Consider the following 21,687-nt stretch of genomic DNA (forward strand, 5'->3'; position numbering starts at 1 on the left):
ACCAGTAATACTGGTAATTATGACCGGAAAGATTTAATTTATTAAATAAAGTTAATTTGAGAGTTTATTCGTTAAATAGTTAGTTTGAGAGTTTTTATGAAAACAAATTCAGTGGAGAGGTTTTAACATTAAAAATCATAAACAAAAATACAATTAGAGAGAGAGAGAGAGAGGACTAGTCGTAGAGTGGACCCCCACCACTCCTTGTCTATCTTTAATTTTCCCATTAAATCAACGGCTCCGGTTGTAGTGACACAGTGTTCGACGCGATGAAACAGATCTTAGCCGTCAGATCTGGCGGATGCTCATAAAAATGCATCTAAACGGCTAAGATGAACGCGTTGACTTTAGTAGGAAGGAGTAAATCACAAAGTAGAGAAGGAGATTTTCGCCTAATAAAAAGACGAACCCCGCTCGAGCTCTGCTTCCCTCTTCCTCTCTATCTCTCGATCCTTTAAAACGGCCGTTGGAGGTCCCAAAGAACCATTTGAAGCGATATTTCTGGTGAATCTCTCTTTCTCTCTCATATTTTTTTACTTTCCGATTTGATTCGCGAAGATTGTACTTTGATCGTGTTTTTGCGTTATATGACTTTTTCTTCTGTGTAACGTATTGTCCGCGGCGAGTGATGATCCATTCGATAAAAGTTAGGATAGTTTTTTTTTTGTTTGTTTGACCGTGTTTGTTTTTTTTTTTGTTTTGTTTTCTTGTGGATGTTACGTAAGCTTATCATCGTTTGTTTGCAGATCTCGAGGAGATTCGCGCGAGAAGATAACTTTCTGGGGAAATATTTGACTCTCTGCTTAAAGGTATAGTTTGTGTTTGATTCTCTGTGTAATATCTTTTTGTCCTAATTCTGATCCGGATTACAAAGATTTTTTTTTTTAATTGCTAAGGTAGAATGGGTTTTGCTTCTATGTGTAGTCCTAATTCTGATTCTCTTTAAAGATTTATTGTCTTCAAATTCTTTCTTTAAGTTGTTACTTTTATTGATTTGATGATCATCAGGGGGTGACCACCACAAGATCTTGAAAGATGGAAACAGATGATGATCTGTGTCAGAACAACTGGGGAGGCTCATCATCATCTTCTTCTTCCAAATTGCGTGAGCCGGTATGCTTCACCTCACAACAGCACAAGTGGGAAGATGCTTCTATCTTGGATTACGAGATGGGTATGGATGAGGAGCCAGTTTTTGACCACATGAAAGCTTCTTCAAGCCATGATAACAACAACAACAACAACAAGAGCAACGGTGTTCATTCTCATGTTGATTTCCTCCAAGGCGTGAGGGCTCAAGCGTGGGATCCGAGGACTATGCTGAGCAATCTATCCTTTATGGAAGAGAAGATTCACGAGCTCCAGGATCTTGTTCATCTCATCGTTGGCCGAAACGGGCAGCTTCAAAGTCGTCAAGAACAGCTCATAACCACTGATCTTACTTCCATAATCATACAGCTGATTTCAACTGCAGGTAGTCTTCTTCCATCTGTTAAGCATAATAATATGTCTTCTACTACAGCCCCCGGTTCAGCCTTGTTCCCTTATCCAAGGGAGGCTAATAACCTTGCTTCACAGACCCTTAACAACAACAACAACAACTCTTGCGAGTTCGATTTGCCTTTGCCTTTGCCTTTGCCTAAGCAGCCGAGTGTTGTTGAAGAGAGGGAAAGCCATGTTGTAGAAGAACATGAAATGAAAGACGAAGATGACGTGGAGGAAGGAGAGAACCTTCTTCCCGGTTCTTACGAGATTCTGCAGCTCGAGAAAGAGGAGATCCTCGCTCCCCATACTCACTTCTGCACCATATGTGGCAAGGGTTTCAAGAGAGACGCTAACCTGAGGATGCACATGAGAGGTCACGGAGACGAGTACAAAACTCCCGCTGCTCTTGCTAAACCCAACAAAGAAGCCCTTCCTGGGTCTGAGCCGTTGCTGATCAAAAGGTACTCCTGCCCATTCCCTGGCTGCAAACGTAACAAGGATCACAAAAAGTTCCAGCCTTTGAAGACGATACTATGCGTCAAGAACCACTACAAACGCACCCACTGCGACAAGAGCTTCACTTGCAGCCGATGCCATACCAAGAAATTCTCCGTCATTGCGGATCTCAAAACCCACGAGAAGCACTGCGGGAAAAACAAGTGGCTCTGTTCATGCGGCACAACGTTTTCGAGGAAAGACAAGCTGTTTGGTCACATTGCTTTGTTCCAAGGACACACCCCTGCCATCCCACTTGAAGAGACGAAACCTTCTGTGCAGAGAGGGAGCTCTGATTGCGGGAACAACAACACAGGAATGATTGGTTTCAATCTTGGTTCTGCAACGAACGTTAATCAAGAAACCTCACAACCTGGATTCATGGATGGGAAGATACGTTTCGAGGACTCCTTCTCGCCGCTGAGCTTTGACACTTGTAATTTTGGAGGCTTCCACGAGTTCCCACGACCCATGTTCGATGATTCAGATAGTTCGTTTCAAATGCTTCTTTCAAGTGCGTGTGGTTTGTCGCCCAGGAATGGTGATGGTGGGTCTGCTTCAAATACTAGTCTCTAAATACCCTTGCCATATATATGCTATGTAAGATGTTCTAGCTCTTCTTCTTTTTTTTTTTTCCTCAGCGTTTAGGCAGCTCCTTTTTGTGTAATTTTGTTATTTCCAGAATAATTATTAGATAAACAAAAAAGTGGATTTCCTTTTTCTTAAAACTCTGTTGTAATATTAAATTCTTTTTGTTCTTTCTCACGTTTACTGTTCACATTGGCGGAACCAATTGTGACTAGGGCTGGGCATTTTATCCGTTAAATTTGATTCGATTCGTTATCCGTTGCTATTCGATTCGAAAATTCCGAATATCCGTAAGCTTTCGAAGCAAAGCAAATACTAAAATTCAATATCCGTCAAAATCGAAGCAAATCACAAATATTAAAATTTTGGGAAGCGAATATCCGATCCGATCCGTCAATATATAAATACATGTATATTTTGATTATATTTAAAGTTTTAAATGTATAAAATTATATAATTATTATTCTAATATATTATTTGATAGATTCTATTCATATTATTACTTATATAAAAGTATTACATAAAAGGAAGAGAAAATATTTACGATAATTATAATTTTTTTTTAAGTTTTGTGTTATTATAATTTTAACTAAGTTTAAAAATTTACAAAATATGAAGATTCATTGCTTTTTTTAATTTTTATCTTTTATATCATGCAAAAAATATATTTTACAAAACAAATTTGTATCAAATTTTTAAGATTATTTGTATTAATCAAAACAAATGAGAGATCCGTAAGTATCCGCGAATATCCGCAAATATCTATTTATTTTCCGGATATCCGTTTTTCCGAATATCCGTATTTTTCCGAAGCAAAGCAAATCGAAAAATCAGATATTCGTAACATTCGAAGCAAATCACAAATACCTTCAAAAACCCGAATATCCGATCCGTGCCCAGGCCTAATTGTGACTAACAAATTTAAGAAAAGAATCAGTAACTTTTTAATGTTTATGTTATACAAACAAAATTGATATAGGTATGAGAACTTGCACCGTTCACTAAAATTATGTAACTAGAAATGTCGATACACCATGAAGTAGCAAGTTAGATTCGAACTTGCAATCATCTTCCAAAGGGACTAAAAATCTTATATACTCTTCTTAAACAAAAAAGGGGTTCTATGTCGTTTTTGTTAAATTTTAATTTATCAGATCTCAATAATCGAGGTAAAGTTTAATCAAGTTCTATATATAGTCTTACAGAGTTCTCAAGTCTGTAAAATTTTAAAGTTTTACTAAATTATACAGTTTTACAATGTTTTGAAGTTTACAATTTCTAGAGTTTTACAAAGTTGTACTTGAACGATTCTACAACTTAGTAAAACTAAATACAAAATTTTACTAAATTGTATTATTGTCGAAAAATAATTTGGTACAACATTTTACTTAGTTTTACTAAGTTTTATAGCTTTAAAAAATTGTACTTAAACGATCGTACAATTTGGTAAACTTTGTTTTTGGATTGTTGTTATAATTTGCCATTTTTTATATTAACAAGATAGATCTAGAACACAAAAAAAAGATAAATCAAAAAAGAAAAAAGAAAAAAAATTGACAGATAATAAAAAAGAAAAAAGAAATCAAAGAGAGAATAAATCACATAGAGTGTGAGAATAGATTTTGTGGAAGAAAATAAATTTGAGAAGAAAAACATATTTCGAAAATAATATTAGTTAGAAGCATTTGCTTAAAAATATTAGTTCCATTTTTTCTCTAGAGGATTGAATGATTAGAGTTGTCCATGTTCCTGTGTCGAAAATAATACTATATTAAACTGAAATGGTCAACAAATGAGAACCAAACAGTGATAGGAGAAGCTGTCGTGGCAGAACACAAGAACAAAAAGACTTGTTAAAAGTCTTGTGTCATAAAATACATCAGTCAACGTCCTTCAAGTCTTCAACCCAATCAACACGCCTCACGCCACTGTAACAACAGTTTCCACACCAATTTCCCCCACACTCTTCCTTTTTTTCTTCTCATCGACTTTTTTCAGTGTTCTGTTATCTTTTCATCAACCTTTTTCTATCTTTTGCCTGAAAAAGAATAGGATCACTGGCGTCAAAAAAAAGATGAAGAAGATACAAGTTCCTCCAGAAACAGGCAAGTCCATGTTCTGTCTCTTCTTCTTCATCTTCTTGTCTTGTTTCCATGTCTGTTTCCCTCAGCTTTCTTCAACCCAGACAAACACAATGATCGAACTCTCTAGATTCCTTAATATCTTAGACTGGAATCTTCCTGGTTCTGAGAGGAATCCATGTTTATGGGAAGGTGTTGTTTGCAGCCGACCAGACAGTAGCTCTGTGATAAGCTTGTCTCTCTCTGGCTTCGATCTCTCCAATTCTTCATTTCTACCACTTGTTTGCCAAATCCAGACGCTGGAGTCTCTTGATGTCTCTAACAACAGCTTGAGCTCAATCCCAGATGGATTCATAACAAATTGCGGAACACTAGTTGGGCTGAAGCAACTGAACTTAAGCAGGAACCAAGTTTCTTCTCTTCTTGGTTTCCGCAACTTCTCCAAGTTAGAGGTTCTTGATATCTCTCACAATAGGTTGAGTGGGAACATTAGAGACTATGGTTTTGATGCTTTGGTTCAGTTGAAAAACCTGTCTCTCAACTTCAACAAGATAGCTGGTTCAGTTCCGACCAATTTGGCCAAAAGTCTGGTGAATCTGGAGGTTTCAGATAACTCATTGAGCGGTAGTATCCCTGAGGGCATCGAAGATTATCAAGAGCTGAGGCTGATTGATCTCAGTGATAATCATCTTAGTGGGTCACTCCCTGGTTCGTTGGGGAACCTCTCCAAGTTAGAAACTCTACTTCTTTCCAACAACAATCTCAACGGAGCAATCCCAGAGTCACTTTCAAGAATCCAAACCTTGAGCAGATTCGCAGCGAACCGTAACGGATTCACCGGAGCAATTCCATCAGAGATCACAAAACACCTCGAGAACTTAGACCTCAGCTTCAACCTTCTGAACGGGTCCATTCCAGATGATCTTTTGTCGCAGCCTAAACTTGTCTCTGTGGATTTGTCATATAATGAGTTTGTTGGATTGTTACCGCAAAGCATTTCACATAGCCTAGTTAGGCTGAGGCTAGGAAGCAATATGCTAAGAGGGTCACTGCCTTCAGCTGCATTTGAATCTCTTCAGAACCTAACCTATCTGGAGATGGAGAACAACAGACTGACTGGCCACATACCTCCTGCATTTGGAAACCTTTCGAGTTTGAATCTCCTTAACTTGGAAATGAACCAGTTCACCGGGACCTTACCTCCTTCGCTTGGAAACATCACCTCGCTTCAAGGCTTGAAACTGCAGCAGAACAAGCTTACCGGAGAAATCCCAGAGGAGATGGGATTGTTAAGTAAACTCTTGATACTTGACATGAGCTGGAATTCTCTGAGTGGATCTATACCGTCTTCTCTTTCGAACCTAACGGAGCTTACCAACATGAAGTTACAAGGCAATAATCTAAGTGGTACTATACCTGACAGCATTGGAGATCTGAGTAGTCTCTTAGAACTCCAGCTTGGTCAAAACCAGCTTAGAGGGAGGATTCCAATAATGCCCCCAAAGCTGCAGATTTCCTTAAATCTCAGCACTAACATGTTCCAAGGACCTATCCCTTCTACCAGTTTGTCTAAGCTTGACCGCTTGGAAGTTCTTGATCTTTCAAATAACAAATTCTCAGGGGAGATCCCTGAAGATCTGACCAATTTAATATCCCTCAGACAGCTGATACTATCCAACAACCAGCTTACTGGAAACACTCCCAAGTTCACTCATAATGTTTCAATCGACGTCAGCGGAAACCCCGGGATCACGGTTGAGGATAGAGTTGTTATCCCAAGCAAGCCATCAGGGAAGAATAGCAAACTAGTTCTGAACGTAACCTTTGTTGCCATTGGAGTAACTGCTCTTGTGGCCGTGATCATAACTGTCATTATCCTGAAACTTTATAGGCGCTCTAATGGAGTTAACAACATGCATGTCGACCCTGACGAGGAAGAAGGATCAACTGTCCTTCCCGAGGTCATTCATGGAAAGCTTCTCACTTCAAACTCTTCACACAAATCAAACATCAACTTCGCCAAAGCTGTGGAAGCCGTTGCTAATCCAGAGAATGCTCTTTCCAAGACAATGTTCTGGAGTTACTACAGAGTAGTCATGCCCTCTGGTTCAAGTTACTTCATCAAAAAGCTCAACACAAGAGACAGGGTTTTCCAGCAAGCCAGCAGTGAGCAACTGGAGCTAGACCTAGAGATGTTGGGCAAGCTGCATCACCCAAACGTAATGGTTCCACTAGCTTATGTGCTCTATTCACAAGGAGTCTTGCTCTTCTACGAATTTGCTCACACTCACACCCTTTACGACGTTCTGCACAACCATCCCAGCGATGTGGTTGATTGGACGAGCAGGTACAGTATTGCAGTCGGCATAGCTCAGGGAATCTGCTACTTGCATGGATCCAAATCCAACACTCGTGATCCAATCCTTGTACCAGATCTCTCTAGTAAAAAAATAATGCTTAAGTCGCTCACTGAGCCACTAGTAGCAGACATTGAACTGTTCAAGGTGATCGATCCTTCCAGAAGCAACAGCAGCCTCTCGGCAGTTGCAGGCACCATCGGCTACATTCCACCAGGTGAGCCATATAATACAAAACCCTTATTTAGAGAAAAAAAATGAGCTCTCTTAATCTTTTTTTTTTAACTTTTGATCAGAGTATGCTTACACGATGAGAGTGACAATGGCTGGGAATGTCTACAGCTTTGGGGTGATTCTTCTGGAGTTGTTAACGGGAAAGCCAGCTGTCAGCGAAGGAAGAGAGTTGGCCAAGTGGGTGCAGAGCCAACAAGAGGAGCGCAACAACATTCTTGACCAAAGAGTGAGCAAAACATCAGGTGTAGCAGCAAAGCAGATGATCCGTGCCCTCAGTATTGCACTTGCCTGTATTAACATCTCTCCTGGGGCGAGGCCAAAGATGAAGACTGTCCTACGAATGCTCACGAGACTCTAAGTAATAAGTATAAGATGATGCAATGATGTGTTAATTTTTGCTTCTTGCTGTATATGTATAAGCAAGCAGCATAGAAAGGTAGGTTTCCTCTGGAAGCCTATTTATCTGCATCTCTCATTTTTGAGATGCTCAGAAACAACAAGGATCCAATGCATTCAAATTTGTAGTTTAAATCAGTCAATATCAGATGAATGTGAAACAACACCAAACATTCCGAGGTTAGACAGAGAGTGAATTTAACCCGGAAGGAATAAGAAACAATCTCTTTGCATTAGATTAAAGTATTATTATACTATCAGGTTTCACCAGTGTTGTACTCCTGAGGCTTACATCTGCTTGGCTCGAACCAATTCGTTTAATTACAAAGGCTGAAGCAGTGGACTGGAGTGATCAATAACGACTTAAATCTATATGCCAAAACAAACATCAGTGAAAAACGATGAAATTGAAGAAGCATCAGTGAAAATCGCTTCTTTGGATATTATACCTTTGGGTCATGTTGGAACTGAAGCAAGGCATGGAGATCTCTCTGTTCTTGGCTTGGACGGGGAAGCTTGTTAACTCGGAAATGTGGAGGATGAAGAAGGAAGGATGTGTGAAGAAGACGAGACATTGTGCCGCAAAATCACAATGTTCGCGAGCGAAAGAAAGAGAGTTCATGTTTCAACCAAAGGACACATGAATTACTAGGGATAAAGTAATCACATTGGACTTTGAAAAGGATCTTTAGTAGTATACTCCTAACATGGTATTAGCAGAGAGCTAAGCGGGCTCTACGCCTAGATTATTAATTAAGCGGTTTAAGTGTTTAGAGATTATTATAATATATCAAATATATGTAATATTTTATATTAAATAATAGTAAAAACTATTATTTATATATGATAAAAATTATTTTCATAAGAATATATATATATATATATATATATGTTAATATATTAATTATTACAATTTATGAAAAATAAATTATATATATTTAATTATTACAATATTGTAATTATCTAAGCGGTTTAAAAAGTAATCATCACAGTCTTGTAACGTTTAGCGTCTAAGCGCCGCATAGACCGTTTTTTAGAACACTGGATATTAGAGCTAGATCCACGTAGTCAAACACGATCCACATCGATCTGGTCCAAAATTGATCTATTGATCCTTGTCCGAACATTCTGAATGTTTTGACCTCACTTCTACTATCCAATCACTATTGGTGATTGTCACGAACTCATATTTCACTTCCTTTTAATTTTTATTTCTTTTAGTTTTATATTTCCTTTTTTAATAAAAGGGGAGAGACGAAAACTAAAAATACATAGAAATGCCTTCCAAATCAGAACGAGGAATCCAATTCAGTGTAAACCAAACATGAAAACAAGAGATTTAATGTAGATTACATTGGAGGTCACCTTTGATTCTTTCGACACTCTCAATAAACGTGTGTGTTAATGGCAAATTGTTCCACTTTGGTTATTTCCATGTCATACAGTCTATAACTAATAGCTCAAAGAATGGTGCTGTGGTAGCAAAAACTTTCTCGTTGTTGCTTTTTGTATTGTGATGCATGCACCTGAAACACAAAAAATAATAATAAATAAACTAAAAATAAATTACACATTTTACATCTTCAACCTAGTCTAATGGTGAATGAGAGTTTCCATCAACGACACCAAAATTCCATATGCTCACATTTAACCTTTGAAATGCTCTTTAATTTCAGAGGTGTAGTGCAGTACTTATGGATCAAGTCTACATAAACTCAGCCATACAATGAACTTATGATTTTGGATTAAGCTAAACAGTAATGATAAAGAAGTAAATAACAATAAACCAAAGATGTTGTAAGCGATTAAGAAAATCGCTAGACATAGGAAAATCAATCATGTAATTTAGAATTGCAAGTAACAGACTCCAAGGATTTGTGAAAAAACAATTCTAGAACTCAAACACAATAATAAAGTAAACCAATTCTCGCTCGAGAGATTGTTTATGCCTAGATCCTTGAATTCTAAATATCTTAGGGAATTCAGTTGATTAAGACAAGTGTTAGATTCATGTTTGATTATGTTCACTAAACCTGCCCAAACTAAATCTCTCTGTGAATAAGTATTTATCTCATCAAAGATTAATTCATGTAATCAAAGCACTTTCGTGTCTACGAATTATCATATGATCTAGATTTCAGGTTGCTAATTCAAATATATCATTAAAAATAATCAAGATGAGGAATTCTATAGATAACCCTAGCAATTCTACCAACTTAGCAATTCATCATAACCGCTAGAAAACTTTAACAAGGTCATAGTCAATGAAGCACAAGCAACTTTTGAATCGATATCATAAGTAAATCAAACACATGAGTTCAAAGAGAAATTTCAAGGAGCTCTTGATTATCTCTCTAAATCTAAATCAAAGTATCACCTAAAAATGGCTTAATAATATTTAATAGATCTCAAACACATCTTGGTCGGATTTTAGATAAAGTTAAAAAGAAAAATCAGAATAACCAAAGTTTTTTTCTCGTATATAACCAGTAGCAAGAGCAGTCTTCAATTAAACGAGCATAATTGTTGATCCAACCTTTGGATTAACCTTGAACCAGAAGCATTGGACGGCTAATTAAATTCGCTATATTGTGTCAAAATTGAGCTTCATTCATCAGTGAGAAGGCCTCCATCTGTTACTAATTTTCTGATGTATTTGGTCGGTTAATTATGAAGAGTTGGGTGTCAATCAACACCAACTATGGTGTCGTTTGACACCAGGGTGGTGTCGACCAACACCCTATCTAAAAGTGCAGTTTTGAGTTGATATTTTCAGGTTCATTATTCTTTAGCTCTAAATTGCTACAAAAGCTCCAATGTTTTCCAAAACGTATCTAGACCTGCAATGACTCTAAAACAACTCGAAGTATATGCAAAAACTCTTATATCAGACTAATATCATGCTCAAAACAGATAAAAACCAAGATATGTCATTATTTTGGTTTCAAAAACTCATTTACGTTTCTTAATTCAATTAAATTTTGGTTTAACGAAAATTTTAAATTGCTTTAAAATTCAAAATGTCTCGGTTAAATTTGGTTATGTCAGTTAGTTTGATATTGATTTCTTTTTGTAAAACAAGCGTAGTTTGGTTAATTAATTTTCTTTTTGAAAACCAAATACCTAACCAACCGAACTGAAAACCTATATTTTTAGTTTAACCAAACCTCCAAACTGAATTGAACTGAAAACCAAAAAAATTGCTTTGATTTGGCATGCTCAATTTCAAACTGAGCTTGGCGTTTTCAAGCTTGACTCGTGAGCCAAGATCAGGGGCCGTGTTCTCTTTATTCGATGGACCTTGTGGAGCGATGCAATCTATCTCCAACAGTAACTCTTTCTTGTTCACTTGTGAGAGATGCATTCAATCTCAGTTAATTTGTGAGAATGTGTCTTGAGAATAAAGATCTCGGTTTCGGGTTTTTGCCTTGGAATCTTCTCTGGAGTGGATGAACGGTCACTCAGCGAAGCTGTTTTTCACTGAGTTTGAGAAAATTGTGACAAGTTTTATTCTCAGTAACTTGGCTAAGCTGTTTGAGAGAATTGTGACAAGTGTGATTGTCTATGATGATCCAATCACTATTGGTGATTGTCACGAACTCATGTTTCACTTCCTTTTGATTTTTATCTCTTTTAATTTTATTTTATTTTTTATAAAAGGGGAGAGACGAAAACCAGAAACACGTAGAAATGTCTTCTATACTAGAATGAGGAATCCGATTTAGTGTATACCAAACTCTAAAACAAGAGATTCAATAGATTATGTTGGAGGTCACCTTTGGATTCTTCAGACACTCTCAATAAACGTGTGTGTTACTGGCAGATCGTTCCATTTTGGTTGTTTCCATATCATACAGTCTATAACTAATAATTCGTAAAGGACTCTAGAAGCAGTACAGAGTGAATCTCAAACCATGGAAAGGGACATAATCAGGATTGAAATTTGTATGACAGAGATTGTTTCTCTGTTTTCACGATCAAGAAAAAAATCAGGGGCTGATGATATTGCTGGAAATTTCAAGGTCTAATCGAAATTGTATCTCATTTGTCCCTGTCATGAAGAAAGCAAGAAAGGACCCAAAGTTGCAGAGTTTTCAAGTCAGAGTTTCAGTTGGTGGTATATGGCATGAATCACAAGTTATGGAGATTCTAATATGAGGAGTCTGTTGACATATCAACGAGTGGTTTTTAGCTACTTAGTTGGTGATGCTGGTTTTGGTCTACGGTCTAGTTATTAGCTTGAGTTGAGATATTCATATGGACTAGTGCTGTAATCGCACAGATTAACTTCTGTGCTAACATTCAAGAAAATGACTATGAGCATGAGTCTATTAATGGTGAATCTTATGTAACACCACCTGCTGAAGAAAGTCCATAACATGGAGAGTACTTATGGTTAAGAGTGAGACAAAATCCTTACTTGTGTAACCGTTATGGCGAAGATAAGAGTGAGGTTATAATCAGATCAAAGAATAAAGCAAATGAGTTAATGTCAACCCATGAGGCAGAAGATTCACCTATCCATATGTCGCTCGTACCTATTTCAAACCGAAAGTGCATCCAAGATACTGGTGAAATAAGATGAGAAGTCTGAAAACTACTTGCTAGTGTTCTGGATCGTGATTCTGTATCGTTCTCATAGGTGTGAAATCAATTACTAGTTCAGAGGCTGGAAAGAGAAGCAAATGATACTGCATTAGAAAGAGACTGTTATGTGCATACCTCAGGCTTAGATCTTGTTCTGTTGGTGACAGTGGTGTCAGTTTGATGTTAGGACATCAGAGTCTAAGCAATTGACACTTACAAAGCCTCATCAATCTCTAAAGGACAAGGAAGTCTGATATAAAGCTTGTGACATCTTCAAGTATGTAAGCGGGGATATCTGATAAGTTATTGGCTGAAAATTCTCAAGTGTCGCAAGAATTTTGATTATCAGTTACTGGAGGATGAAGTGGCAAGTTGATGTCAGAAGAAAAACCTTACGCATAAGCTGAGTTTGACTATGTTTCAAGGAAAACATGGTTTGTGGGATTGACTCAGTCACATGAGTCATGCGGCATGACAGCCAGACGATACGATAAGACTTGACTCATTAAGTTCTCCTATGTCAAAGCTTGGAGACGTTTCGTTGGAATTTTATTTACTTCTACAAATTTGTCGTAAGAGCATGATTATGGGTGAAAAAACTCAAAGGAACTGTATTTTGGAGCTAGAAGATATTATATAAGGATTGCATGAAAATGGTCTACAAAGGTCAACTTTGATCTTAAGAAGTTGGATTTCTAGATGTTGGTATGAGGCAAATGTTCTGGCTTGCATCTCACATGTTCTCGTCATGATAAGAGAGAGAGAGAGAGTCCATAGGCTAACCAAGTGAATACGAGTTGTCTTGAGGTTGGCTACAAAGAATAGAGCTGAAAGCTGGCACTTCAGAAGATGGAAGCTCGTAACTTAGAGCACAAGTTAGCTTTGCTAGAGAAAGGTCTGATGGAGAAGCAAGTTGTTTCAAGTCATTTAAATTATCAGATCAAGCACGTGTGAAATCCAGGTACTTCTGATTGTTTCTCTTGTTCAACATATGTGTATATCTTATCTGAGCTAGGCTGGAGCGTTCTTATAAAATCATAAGGAGTCCCAAGCAGATCATGAGTTGTTTGGTCTTATGAGCAAAATTTCTGCTGGAAGGTCTGATGAAAGAACTATGCCATTGATATCATGCCCCTGACCGACTGAAAGTGTCTGATACATTTGAAGATATAACAGAAGAATGGATGTCTCTATTTATGGAAAACTTTGTCGAGATTTCAGGCTTAATCATAGAAACTAACTCAACATGTAGTTGAAAGGTTTATGGTCGTAAGAAGAAGATAAGGGTTAAATGTGAAGAAATTTGTTCAGAAACCATAAGTCAAGACTTATAGAAAATGACTTAAGTGGTGAATATAAATATTAAGGTATCATCTTCTGGAAATCAGAATGGCTATGTGGAGACTCGAGAGTATTTTGGTATGACTGAAACCTTGGGATGAGCTTCTTGACGTTACTGACTTGAAATCAACAGTTTCATTCAAGGTTTGAACGATTATTCTGAGAATGGCATGTTACAGATACATGTGGGTACAGAAGATGATGTGACCAGTATGATGATAAGTTAAAAGTTATGATGGCCGAACCTAGCTCGATCTGATCTTCACAGTGCAAGAAAATGTCTGAGATGCGACCGAAAGATTATTACTGTGAGAGATATAAGCTGTCAAAACAGTATTCGAAATATGTTTACAACATAATCAAGAGGATCAAACTGCAGAAGCTGACATCCTAACGTTAAATGGTAACCGGAAATCTCATATGAGAATGCTTGTGTTCAAGGAAGAAAGGGAAAGAGATAGAAGGTTTCATAAGAAGCAATAGACACAGTGATATTGCTTACGTTCTAAGATTATCAGAAGAGGAAAAGCTCGTGGAACCTATGATTTGTCAACCAAAAACGGGTTCAGCCGTGATAACTATATGCTCAGTTGTTCATGAGTCTCTGATTTTGAAGTCTCAGTGTAGTTGGACAGTGGGAATATCATGAACTATTACTTGAAGAAGTTGAAGATGTTGCAATGCTTCATGGCCATTACTTCAAGTAATGTCAGAATTCAGTGACAAGGGTGATAGAAAAAGTAAGTTTCATACTTGATAAGAATCTGTGTATAACCATGGAAAATCTGATATAATTTGTCTCACTAAGAGATGCTCAGAGAGATAGAACGAAGAGTTTAACAACTTAGGTAACAGCATCTGAAACAGAAACTACAACAATGGCATGTGAAGAGCTTGAGAGAGAGAGAGAGAGAGAGAGTCTCGTTTTAGCTTGCGACTGAGAAACAGAGAGAAAGGGAACTCTAAATATGGTTGAGCGGTGATAAATGTAATCACTGAAGCTCTGCGTATGAACACTGAAAGCAGGATTAATGATATCAACAAGACTGCGTGTGTTGGGATACATACAAAAAGGAGAAAGAGTTGTTTCTTAATGGAAATTGAGAAGGTGTTCTAAAATCAAGGATGGCTATGCAGTCAAGATCAAGAAAGGGATACAAGTTCTGGTTGAGGGTTTTTGATTAAAGATGTCTCAGTTTGGTGTTTATTTTTTGGCATGGTAAAAGATGAACGATTAAGGAGACTGAATCAAAGGTTCTGCAGAGATTTTCTAGGAGAGCATGCCATTGAAATATGGGCCGCATTGCTGCTATTAAAATGATCTACTTGAGAACCATATGTGGTTTACTTAACACTGATCATGTCGGAGATAAGGACCTTGACAAAATATTTGATAAGAACCATGTTACATGAAAGGTCTTTAGAAGAAGCCAGTTTCAGAGGTGATAAGAGATCTGATAGAACAGAGGGTGTAACAACTTCTGTAACAGACTGTTGGGCCCGAATATGACCTGATAGCTGATTAATGGATAATGAAAAATGATAACAGGCCGCGACTGGCCCATCGTGAATTCGACACCTAAATGGAACTAAGCTAGAGCCGAAGGCTGAGAGCTAAAGTGATCATTGAAAGAGGTCACGGTAAAGAGGAAGCTCACATCATAATAACAAGAAGCGCAGGACCCGGTCAAAGGGAAGCTGTTGCGGATCCCACCTCAAGCGGAGAGGATCTCGGAGATCGGTTGAAGATGACCTGAAGAAATCCAAGACTATTTAAAGAGAAGGTCGAAGACTAAGAAAGTGATCCGAGACTACTGATATTCTACTCAATATTCATAAAAACATTCTCATTGTAATTCTCTTGTAATCTTCGTATTCATCAAAGATCATCTTTTGTAACCATCCCATTTCTATTATATCAATACAAATCGAAGTTCATTCAACAAGTTCTTACGGGATTCAGCCCGCGATAATCTTCCCAAACCTTCCCTAAACATAAAACCTGATCTAAAATCTAGGTGTGAGTTTTACCCCTCACAATTGGCGCCGTCTGTGGGGAAGAAACAATCGAATCCCTTACTCTAACTTGAGAATGAATCCGACCGATCAGACAACAACCCCGTCTGACCTTAACCTCCCGAGTCAGAGCGATGGCTCACCGAACGACGGAGGCTCTAGCCTTGTAATCACAGAGCCTCAACGTGGCGACCACCGATCTGGGCAACAGCTTCCGGTTAATGCTCGAACGAGCCAAACTACAACCGGAGTTACTAACCCGAGGTCATCAGGTGGAAACACCTCCGGGCTCCCGATTACCGAGAGTCCTCAGCAGCAAGCCATCCCGAATCAAACGGAGGTTCAGCTCTCTGAGATCCGCTAGATGATGATACAATTGGTAGACAGAGCTCAGGAAAGTGAGCGCACGATGCATCAACTGACTGTACGTCAACAACGATTCGAAGAGATAACTAGATCTCTAAACGCAACAACCCAACCATCGCAACGTCAAGCTCCGGGGGTCATCTTTCATGATCGATTAAACGATCCCTCATTTCCCCGAGCACGTTTAAACTTTTCCCCTGATAGCACTGCCCCGGAAGGACGCGGATCTGCTTTCCAGACACCTCATACTGGAACAGCTCCCGTGTTCAATCCACCTAACGCCAGTGCTATGGGAAGTAACATAACGACAACCAGTTCCACACCCGGTCAGGTCACTGACAGGAGTACTCGTTTACCTCCTCCGCCGCCTGATCCTAGGTCCGGAGCAGGAATATCCTTCCCATCTGGGGGCAGAGCGTCAGCTTCGGTTTATCAAACTAGAAGCTCGATCCCGAATGGAGACGGTTATCAAAGGATAGATTCCGATAACCCAAGAAATGCCGAGCGACTTAGCCCACCAACCGCATGGGAGGATGAGCCAACTCGATTCCGTCAGGAACCTGCCCGTCGGGTACCTGCGAACGATCCAAACATCCTTCCGTTTGAAGGACCTGAAGATATCCGTAGATATATGGAGCGAACTCACGCGGCTCTCCAGAAATTGGGAGCTCAAGTCCATAAAGCTACGAGTTCAGCTCCCGAAATCGATAGCTTACTCGAGAAAACCCGTGGAACTCCATTCACGGACAGAATTGCCAGTTCTCACATAAGAGATACCCGAAAAATCAGAATTCCTGAGTATGATGGGACCTCCGACCCGAAAGCCTATTTGAGAGCTTTCCGATTGGCAATTGTTAAAGCCTATTTCACACAGGAAGAATGTGAAGCAGGTTACTGTAGGACATTCGCCGAAAATTTGGTCGGAACAGCCCTCGAGTGGTTCTCCGGTCTCGAGCCAGCCTCGATAGACAATTTCGATCAATTAACCAACGCCTTTATGAAGCAATACTCAACCCATATCCGGAAGCAAGCCTCTGAGGCCGACCTTTGGAAGGTCAGTCAAGGAATAGGAGACCCATTACGAGTCTACATTGAGAAATTCAGGGCAATAAGGACTAAGCTCTCGAATCCTAACGACCTAATCGCCATCGAGGCCCTTAGGAGAGGTCTGATCCATAGATCGAAATTCTGGTCAGAGCTAACACTCAATGCTCCTCCAACTATCGATGACGCTCTTCATAGAGCCACCAAATACATTACTTTGGAGGAGGAGACAGCTGCACTGGATAAACTCCATAAGAAACCTCAGAATCATTCGAAAGGCGACTCCTCTGAGACTAAGGGACCTCATAAGAAGGGTAACCCTCGAAATAGTCAGACTCAGGGAGAACATTCCTACGCAATCGAGGAAGACAAGGAAGAGAAACCTGTTGCAGCAGCAAACAAAACTCCCTGGTCAAAAGGCTTCGATAAAGGCAAACGTTGCTCTTATCATGATCGCGAAGGACACTCAACCGAAGAGTGTTGGGACCTCCAACGCCAGCTGGCAGCTAAATTTGCAGCTGGAGAAATAAAGGGCGTGGACCTTAAAAAGCCACCACCTTATCAGAAAAGAGGTTCCAGGGACACTTCCCCGAAACGCGAGAGGTCACCTGAGAAGGAGACCGATTCGCCACCTCCAGCTCCCAAGAAAAGAGTCGACATGATTCTTGGGAAATTCCCCCAAGGAAAAAGTTTACAAGTCGAAGCTCTCCTGAGCAAACCGTCCCCTCAATCGAGCCCCGACTCGAGGGTGGACTGTATCCTTGGAGGATCAGACATATGTCAAGACTCCGTCAATTCCATTAAGAATCACGTGCGGAAGGCTGTGTCTAACACTGGACCTAAGCCTCCTAACCCTGAATCCAATATTAAGATTTCTTTCTGGGAAAGCGAGACCTCAAACCTTGACAGACCTCACGATGATGCGTTGATCGTTACCCTGAACATCGCAGGATACGAGGTTCCCAAGCTCATGATAGACACAGGAAGCTCTGTCGACCTCATTTTCTATAACACCCTAAAGGGGATGGAAATAGACGACTACGAAATTATTGGCCAAAAAGCTAACCTCGTAGGCTTCTCCGGAGAAACAGCTACCTCATTGGGAACTATCAAGCTCCCAGTCATAGCTGGCGGAATAATGAAAATGACCAACTTAGTAGTCATCGATAGACCCTCCCCGTTCCACGCGATTTTGGGAAGACCCTGGATTCACAAAATGAAGGCAGTAGCCTCAACGTACCATCAGTGCGTAAAATTCCCAACACCCGAAGGGATAGCTACCATATATGGTAGCCAGAAGATATCCAGGATCTGCTATTTGGGAGGATTCGAAATCCTCAAAAAGTCCCCTCAATAGCAATTACAGATCCAGGAGGGTCGCGAAATGCAACAAAATATTCGAGGTCCCCCCAGGAACCTAACCGAAAAAGTCTGCATCGACGACTCAGATCCTGAAAGACAGGTGAGCATCGGGTCCGAGCTACCTCCTGAGACAAAAAAGGAGCTCATTGATTTCCTGAAAAGCAATGTCAAAACCTTTGCATGGTCCACCAGTGACATGAAAGGAATAGATCCGAGCGTCACCACCCATAAGCTAAAAGTTGACCCTACTTTCAAACCAATCAAACAGAAGCGTCGTAAGCTAGGCCTCGAAAAGGCTCAAGCTGTTAACGACGAAATCGACCGACTTACGAAAGCTGGGTCCATTCGAGAGGTACATTACCCCGACTGGTTGGCTAACCCAGTAGTGGTAAAGAAGAAAAACGGGAAGTGGAGAATCTGTGTAGACTTCACAGACCTAAACAAAGCTTGTCCTAAAGACAGCTTCCCGTTACCTCACATCGACCGCCTGGTTGAAGCAACAGCTGGCCATCGACTCCTATCCTTCATGGATTCCTTCTCAGGATACAATCAAATCATGATGGATCCTGAGGACCAGGAGAAAACTGCATTCATAACCGAACGAGGAACCTATTGTTATAAGGTTATGCCATTCGGATTAAAGAACGCAGGAGCTACCTATCAGAGACTAGTAAATAAGATGTTTGCTGGACAACTTGGAAAAACCATGGAGGTCTATATCGACATGCTAGTCAAATCCTCAGCTGGAGAAGATCATATCTCCCACTTAAGGGAATGTTTCGATATCCTGAATAAGTACGATATGAAGCTCAATCCCACTAAATGTACTTTCGGGGTACCCTCAGGCGAGTTCCTAGGCTATCTCGTAACCGAAAGAGGCATTGAAGCCAACCCGCAGCAGATAGCAGCCTTCCTAGAAATGCCGTCACCTAAGACGACCAGAGAGGTACAGAGATTGACTGGACGAATCGCGGCATTGAATCGATTCATATCCAAGTCCACCGATAAATGCCTCCCATTTTACAAGCTTCTAAGAAATAATAAGAAGTTCTTATGGGACGAGAAATGTGAGGAAGCCTTCAAGCAATTGAAAGCTTACCTCTCCGAACCTCCGATCCTATCTAAACCAGTAATAGGAGAGCCATTGTACCTATATCTCGCTGTGTCAACTGCTGCAGTCAGCGGCGTTCTAGTACGAGAGGAACAAAACGAACAAAGACCAGTCTATTACACCAGTAAAAGTTTGATAGACGCCGAAACCAGGTACCCTGCAATGGAAAAACTAGCTCTAGTAGTCGTAACAGCTGCCAGAAAATTGCGACCTTACTTCCAATCGCACTCGATCGTCGTAATGACCTCACAACCATTACGAATGATCTTACACAGCCCTAGCCAGTCAGGGCGATTGGCTAAATGGGCCATAGAGCTCAGCGAATATGATATTGAGTATAGACCTCGAGCAGCAGCGAAAGCTCAGGTCCTTGCCGACTTTATCATTGAGCTAACATCCGAGCAGTTAGACTCCGAAATGGAATCTCCGAAGTGGAGCCTATACGTCGACGGAGCCTCATCAAAACAGGGCTCCGGTATCGGTCTAAGGCTAACTTCTTCAGCAGGAGAAACCATCGAGCAGTCATATAGGCTCGGGTTCAGCGCCTCAAACAACGAAGCTGAATATGAAGCACTAATCGCAGGGTTGAAGCTCGCCCTAAGCCTCGGAATCCGAGAGCTAAACGCTTATAGTGATTCACAGCTAGTAGCTAGCCAGTTTCACGGAGAATACGAAACGAGGGACGAAAGAATGGGGGCATATCTCGAAGTCGTCCAGAACCTCACTAGGCAGTTCGACAAATTCGAGCTAACGAGAATCCCACGAGGTGAAAACTCCTCAGCAGATGCGTTGGCTGCTTTAGCTTCCACGTCAGACCCCCTCGTAAAACGAATCATACCCGTAGAAGGAATCGAGAAACCAAGCATCGACATAGCTACTAAAGCTGAGAAAGAGAGCAAACTAACAGCGCAACCCGAAGGTACCGGCCCTGAAACGGTAGCTACCCAGGTTTTCACAACATTTTGGTTTCCAAAAACCAGAATATGCAGCGCAAAAAAGCATACCTCCGGGAACACAATCCAAATCACGGAAGATATTCCTCGAAATTCAGACTCCTTAGAGCCTGATCTCGAAAATACCCCCGGGGGCACCAACTCAGACCCAGTCATCTGCAGAGTTAAAACCAGAAGCCGTACGGCTCTCCAAAATTCATCTGGAGGTATTCCTCGGAATTCAGACTCCCTGGAGCCCAATCCTACCAATACCTCCGGGGGCACCACGACATCAGGTCTCGACGAACAGGAACCTCCCTCGTCTCTTCATAACAAAGTTGTAGGAAGAGAGGATTGGAGAATTCCAATCACGCAATACATTCTGGAGGGAAAGACTCCACCCGATAAATGGGAGGCTCGAAAGCTCAAAGCATTAAGCGCGAGATATTGCGTAACCGAATCTGTCCTCCTCAAACGAAGCATTTCCAGACCTTACCTAAAATGCGTCCATGGCCTCGTTGCTATGAGACTCATGAAAGAAATGCACGACGGTTCCTGCGGAAACCACTCTGGAGGAAGAGCTTTAGCCATCAGAATCAAAAGACAAGGATATTTCTGGCCTACCATTATTGCAGATTGTGAGGCCTATTCCTCTTCATGCGACAAATGCCAGAGGCATGCACCGATTATACACCAACCTGCGGAAAAGCTGTCTAACATATCTGCCCCTTATCCATTTATGAGATGGTCCATGGATATCGTGGGACCACTAGTACCATCAGGAAGTGGAAAGAAGAAGCTACGTTTCCTCTTAGTCTTAACGGACTACTTCACAAAATGGATAGAGGCTGAAGCTTTCCAGCAGATAACCAGGGTCGAGGTCGAGCAATTCGTATGGAAAGATATCGTGTGTAGACACGGCGTCCCATACGAAATCGTAACTGACAATGGAGGACAATTCATATCCCACGATTTCAAAATATTTTGTGACAAGTGGAATATTCGCCTGACCTTCTCATCACCTCGCCGACCTCAAGGTAACGGACAGGCGGAGGCTGCTAATAAATCAGTATTAGCAAACCTCAAGAAACGCCTCGGAACCCAGAAGGAACTCTGGTCAGAGAAGTTACTTGAAGTACTCTGGGCATGTCGGACCACCCCACGAAAAGCTACAGAAGAAACTCCTTTCTCCTTAGCATATGGGATGGAAGCTGTCGTTCCAGCCGAAACCATTGCTGGTAGCCTCCGCCGGGAACTCTGTACATCCAATCCCGCAGCTAATGATCAGCTCC

General features: G+C 40.5%; 3 protein-coding genes and 1 long non-coding RNA gene across 5 annotated transcripts; 3 read left to right on the forward strand and 1 right to left on the reverse strand.

The window, feature by feature from the left end:
* Nucleotides 1–347: 347 nt before the first annotated feature.
* LOC108822971 (protein SENSITIVE TO PROTON RHIZOTOXICITY 1) lies at nt 348–2,737 on the forward strand. 2 transcript variants are annotated; one of them, XM_018596186.2, is made up of 3 exons: nt 348–504; nt 747–809; nt 1,009–2,737. In XM_018596186.2, exon 3 carries the CDS (start codon nt 1,036–1,038, stop codon nt 2,554–2,556), a length of 1,521 nt encoding a protein of 506 aa, XP_018451688.2. In that variant the 5' UTR covers nt 348–504; nt 747–809; nt 1,009–1,035; the 3' UTR covers nt 2,557–2,737. The 2 variants fall into 2 exon arrangements, with proteins under 2 accessions (XP_018451688.2, XP_056848671.1); XM_056992691.1 differs by lacking the exons at nt 348–504; nt 747–809 and having other exon boundaries at nt 1,334–1,474; nt 1,579–2,737.
* Nucleotides 2,738–4,233: 1,496 nt separating this feature from the next.
* LOC108823000 (leucine-rich repeat receptor-like serine/threonine-protein kinase RGI4) lies at nt 4,234–7,771 on the forward strand. The gene is made up of 2 exons (XM_018596223.2): nt 4,234–7,223; nt 7,303–7,771. The coding sequence occupies exons 1-2, from the start codon at nt 4,643–4,645 to the stop codon at nt 7,596–7,598; spliced, it is 2,877 nt and encodes a 958-aa protein (XP_018451725.2). The 5' UTR covers nt 4,234–4,642; the 3' UTR covers nt 7,599–7,771.
* LOC130499139 (uncharacterized) lies at nt 7,733–8,278 on the reverse strand. The gene is made up of 2 exons (XR_008937997.1): nt 8,086–8,278; nt 7,733–8,005 (listed from the first exon to the last, which is right to left on the reverse strand). It is a non-coding gene; the product is annotated as an uncharacterized LOC130499139 (long non-coding RNA).
* Nucleotides 8,279–19,154: 10,876 nt separating this feature from the next.
* Nucleotides 19,155–21,542, forward strand: LOC130499018 (uncharacterized; the record flags this gene model as incomplete). Its single annotated transcript, XM_056992907.1, has 2 exons — nt 19,155–21,501; nt 21,532–21,542. Coding segments are annotated over exons 1-2 (2,358 nt in total), but the record flags the coding sequence as incomplete, so codon positions are not given.
* Between the last annotated feature and the right edge of the window lie 145 nt (nt 21,543–21,687).

The sequence above is a fragment of the Raphanus sativus genome, chromosome 8 (genome assembly GCF_000801105.2).
Source record: "Raphanus sativus cultivar WK10039 chromosome 8, ASM80110v3, whole genome shotgun sequence".
Lineage (NCBI taxonomy): Eukaryota > Viridiplantae > Streptophyta > Magnoliopsida > Brassicales > Brassicaceae > Raphanus > Raphanus sativus.

Bases quoted from the DNA above. Each gene is read 5' to 3' on its own strand.
- LOC108822971 (XM_018596186.2), top strand. From the start codon at position 1,036: ATGGAAACAGATGATGATCTGTGTCAGAACAACTGGGGAGGCTCATCA.
- LOC108823000 (XM_018596223.2), top strand. From the start codon at position 4,643: ATGAAGAAGATACAAGTTCCTCCAGAAACAGGCAAGTCCATGTTCTGT. The intron at 7,224-7,302 runs GTGAGCCATATA...ACTTTTGATCAG, and splicing joins CATCGGCTACATTCCACCAG to AGTATGCTTACACGATGAGA.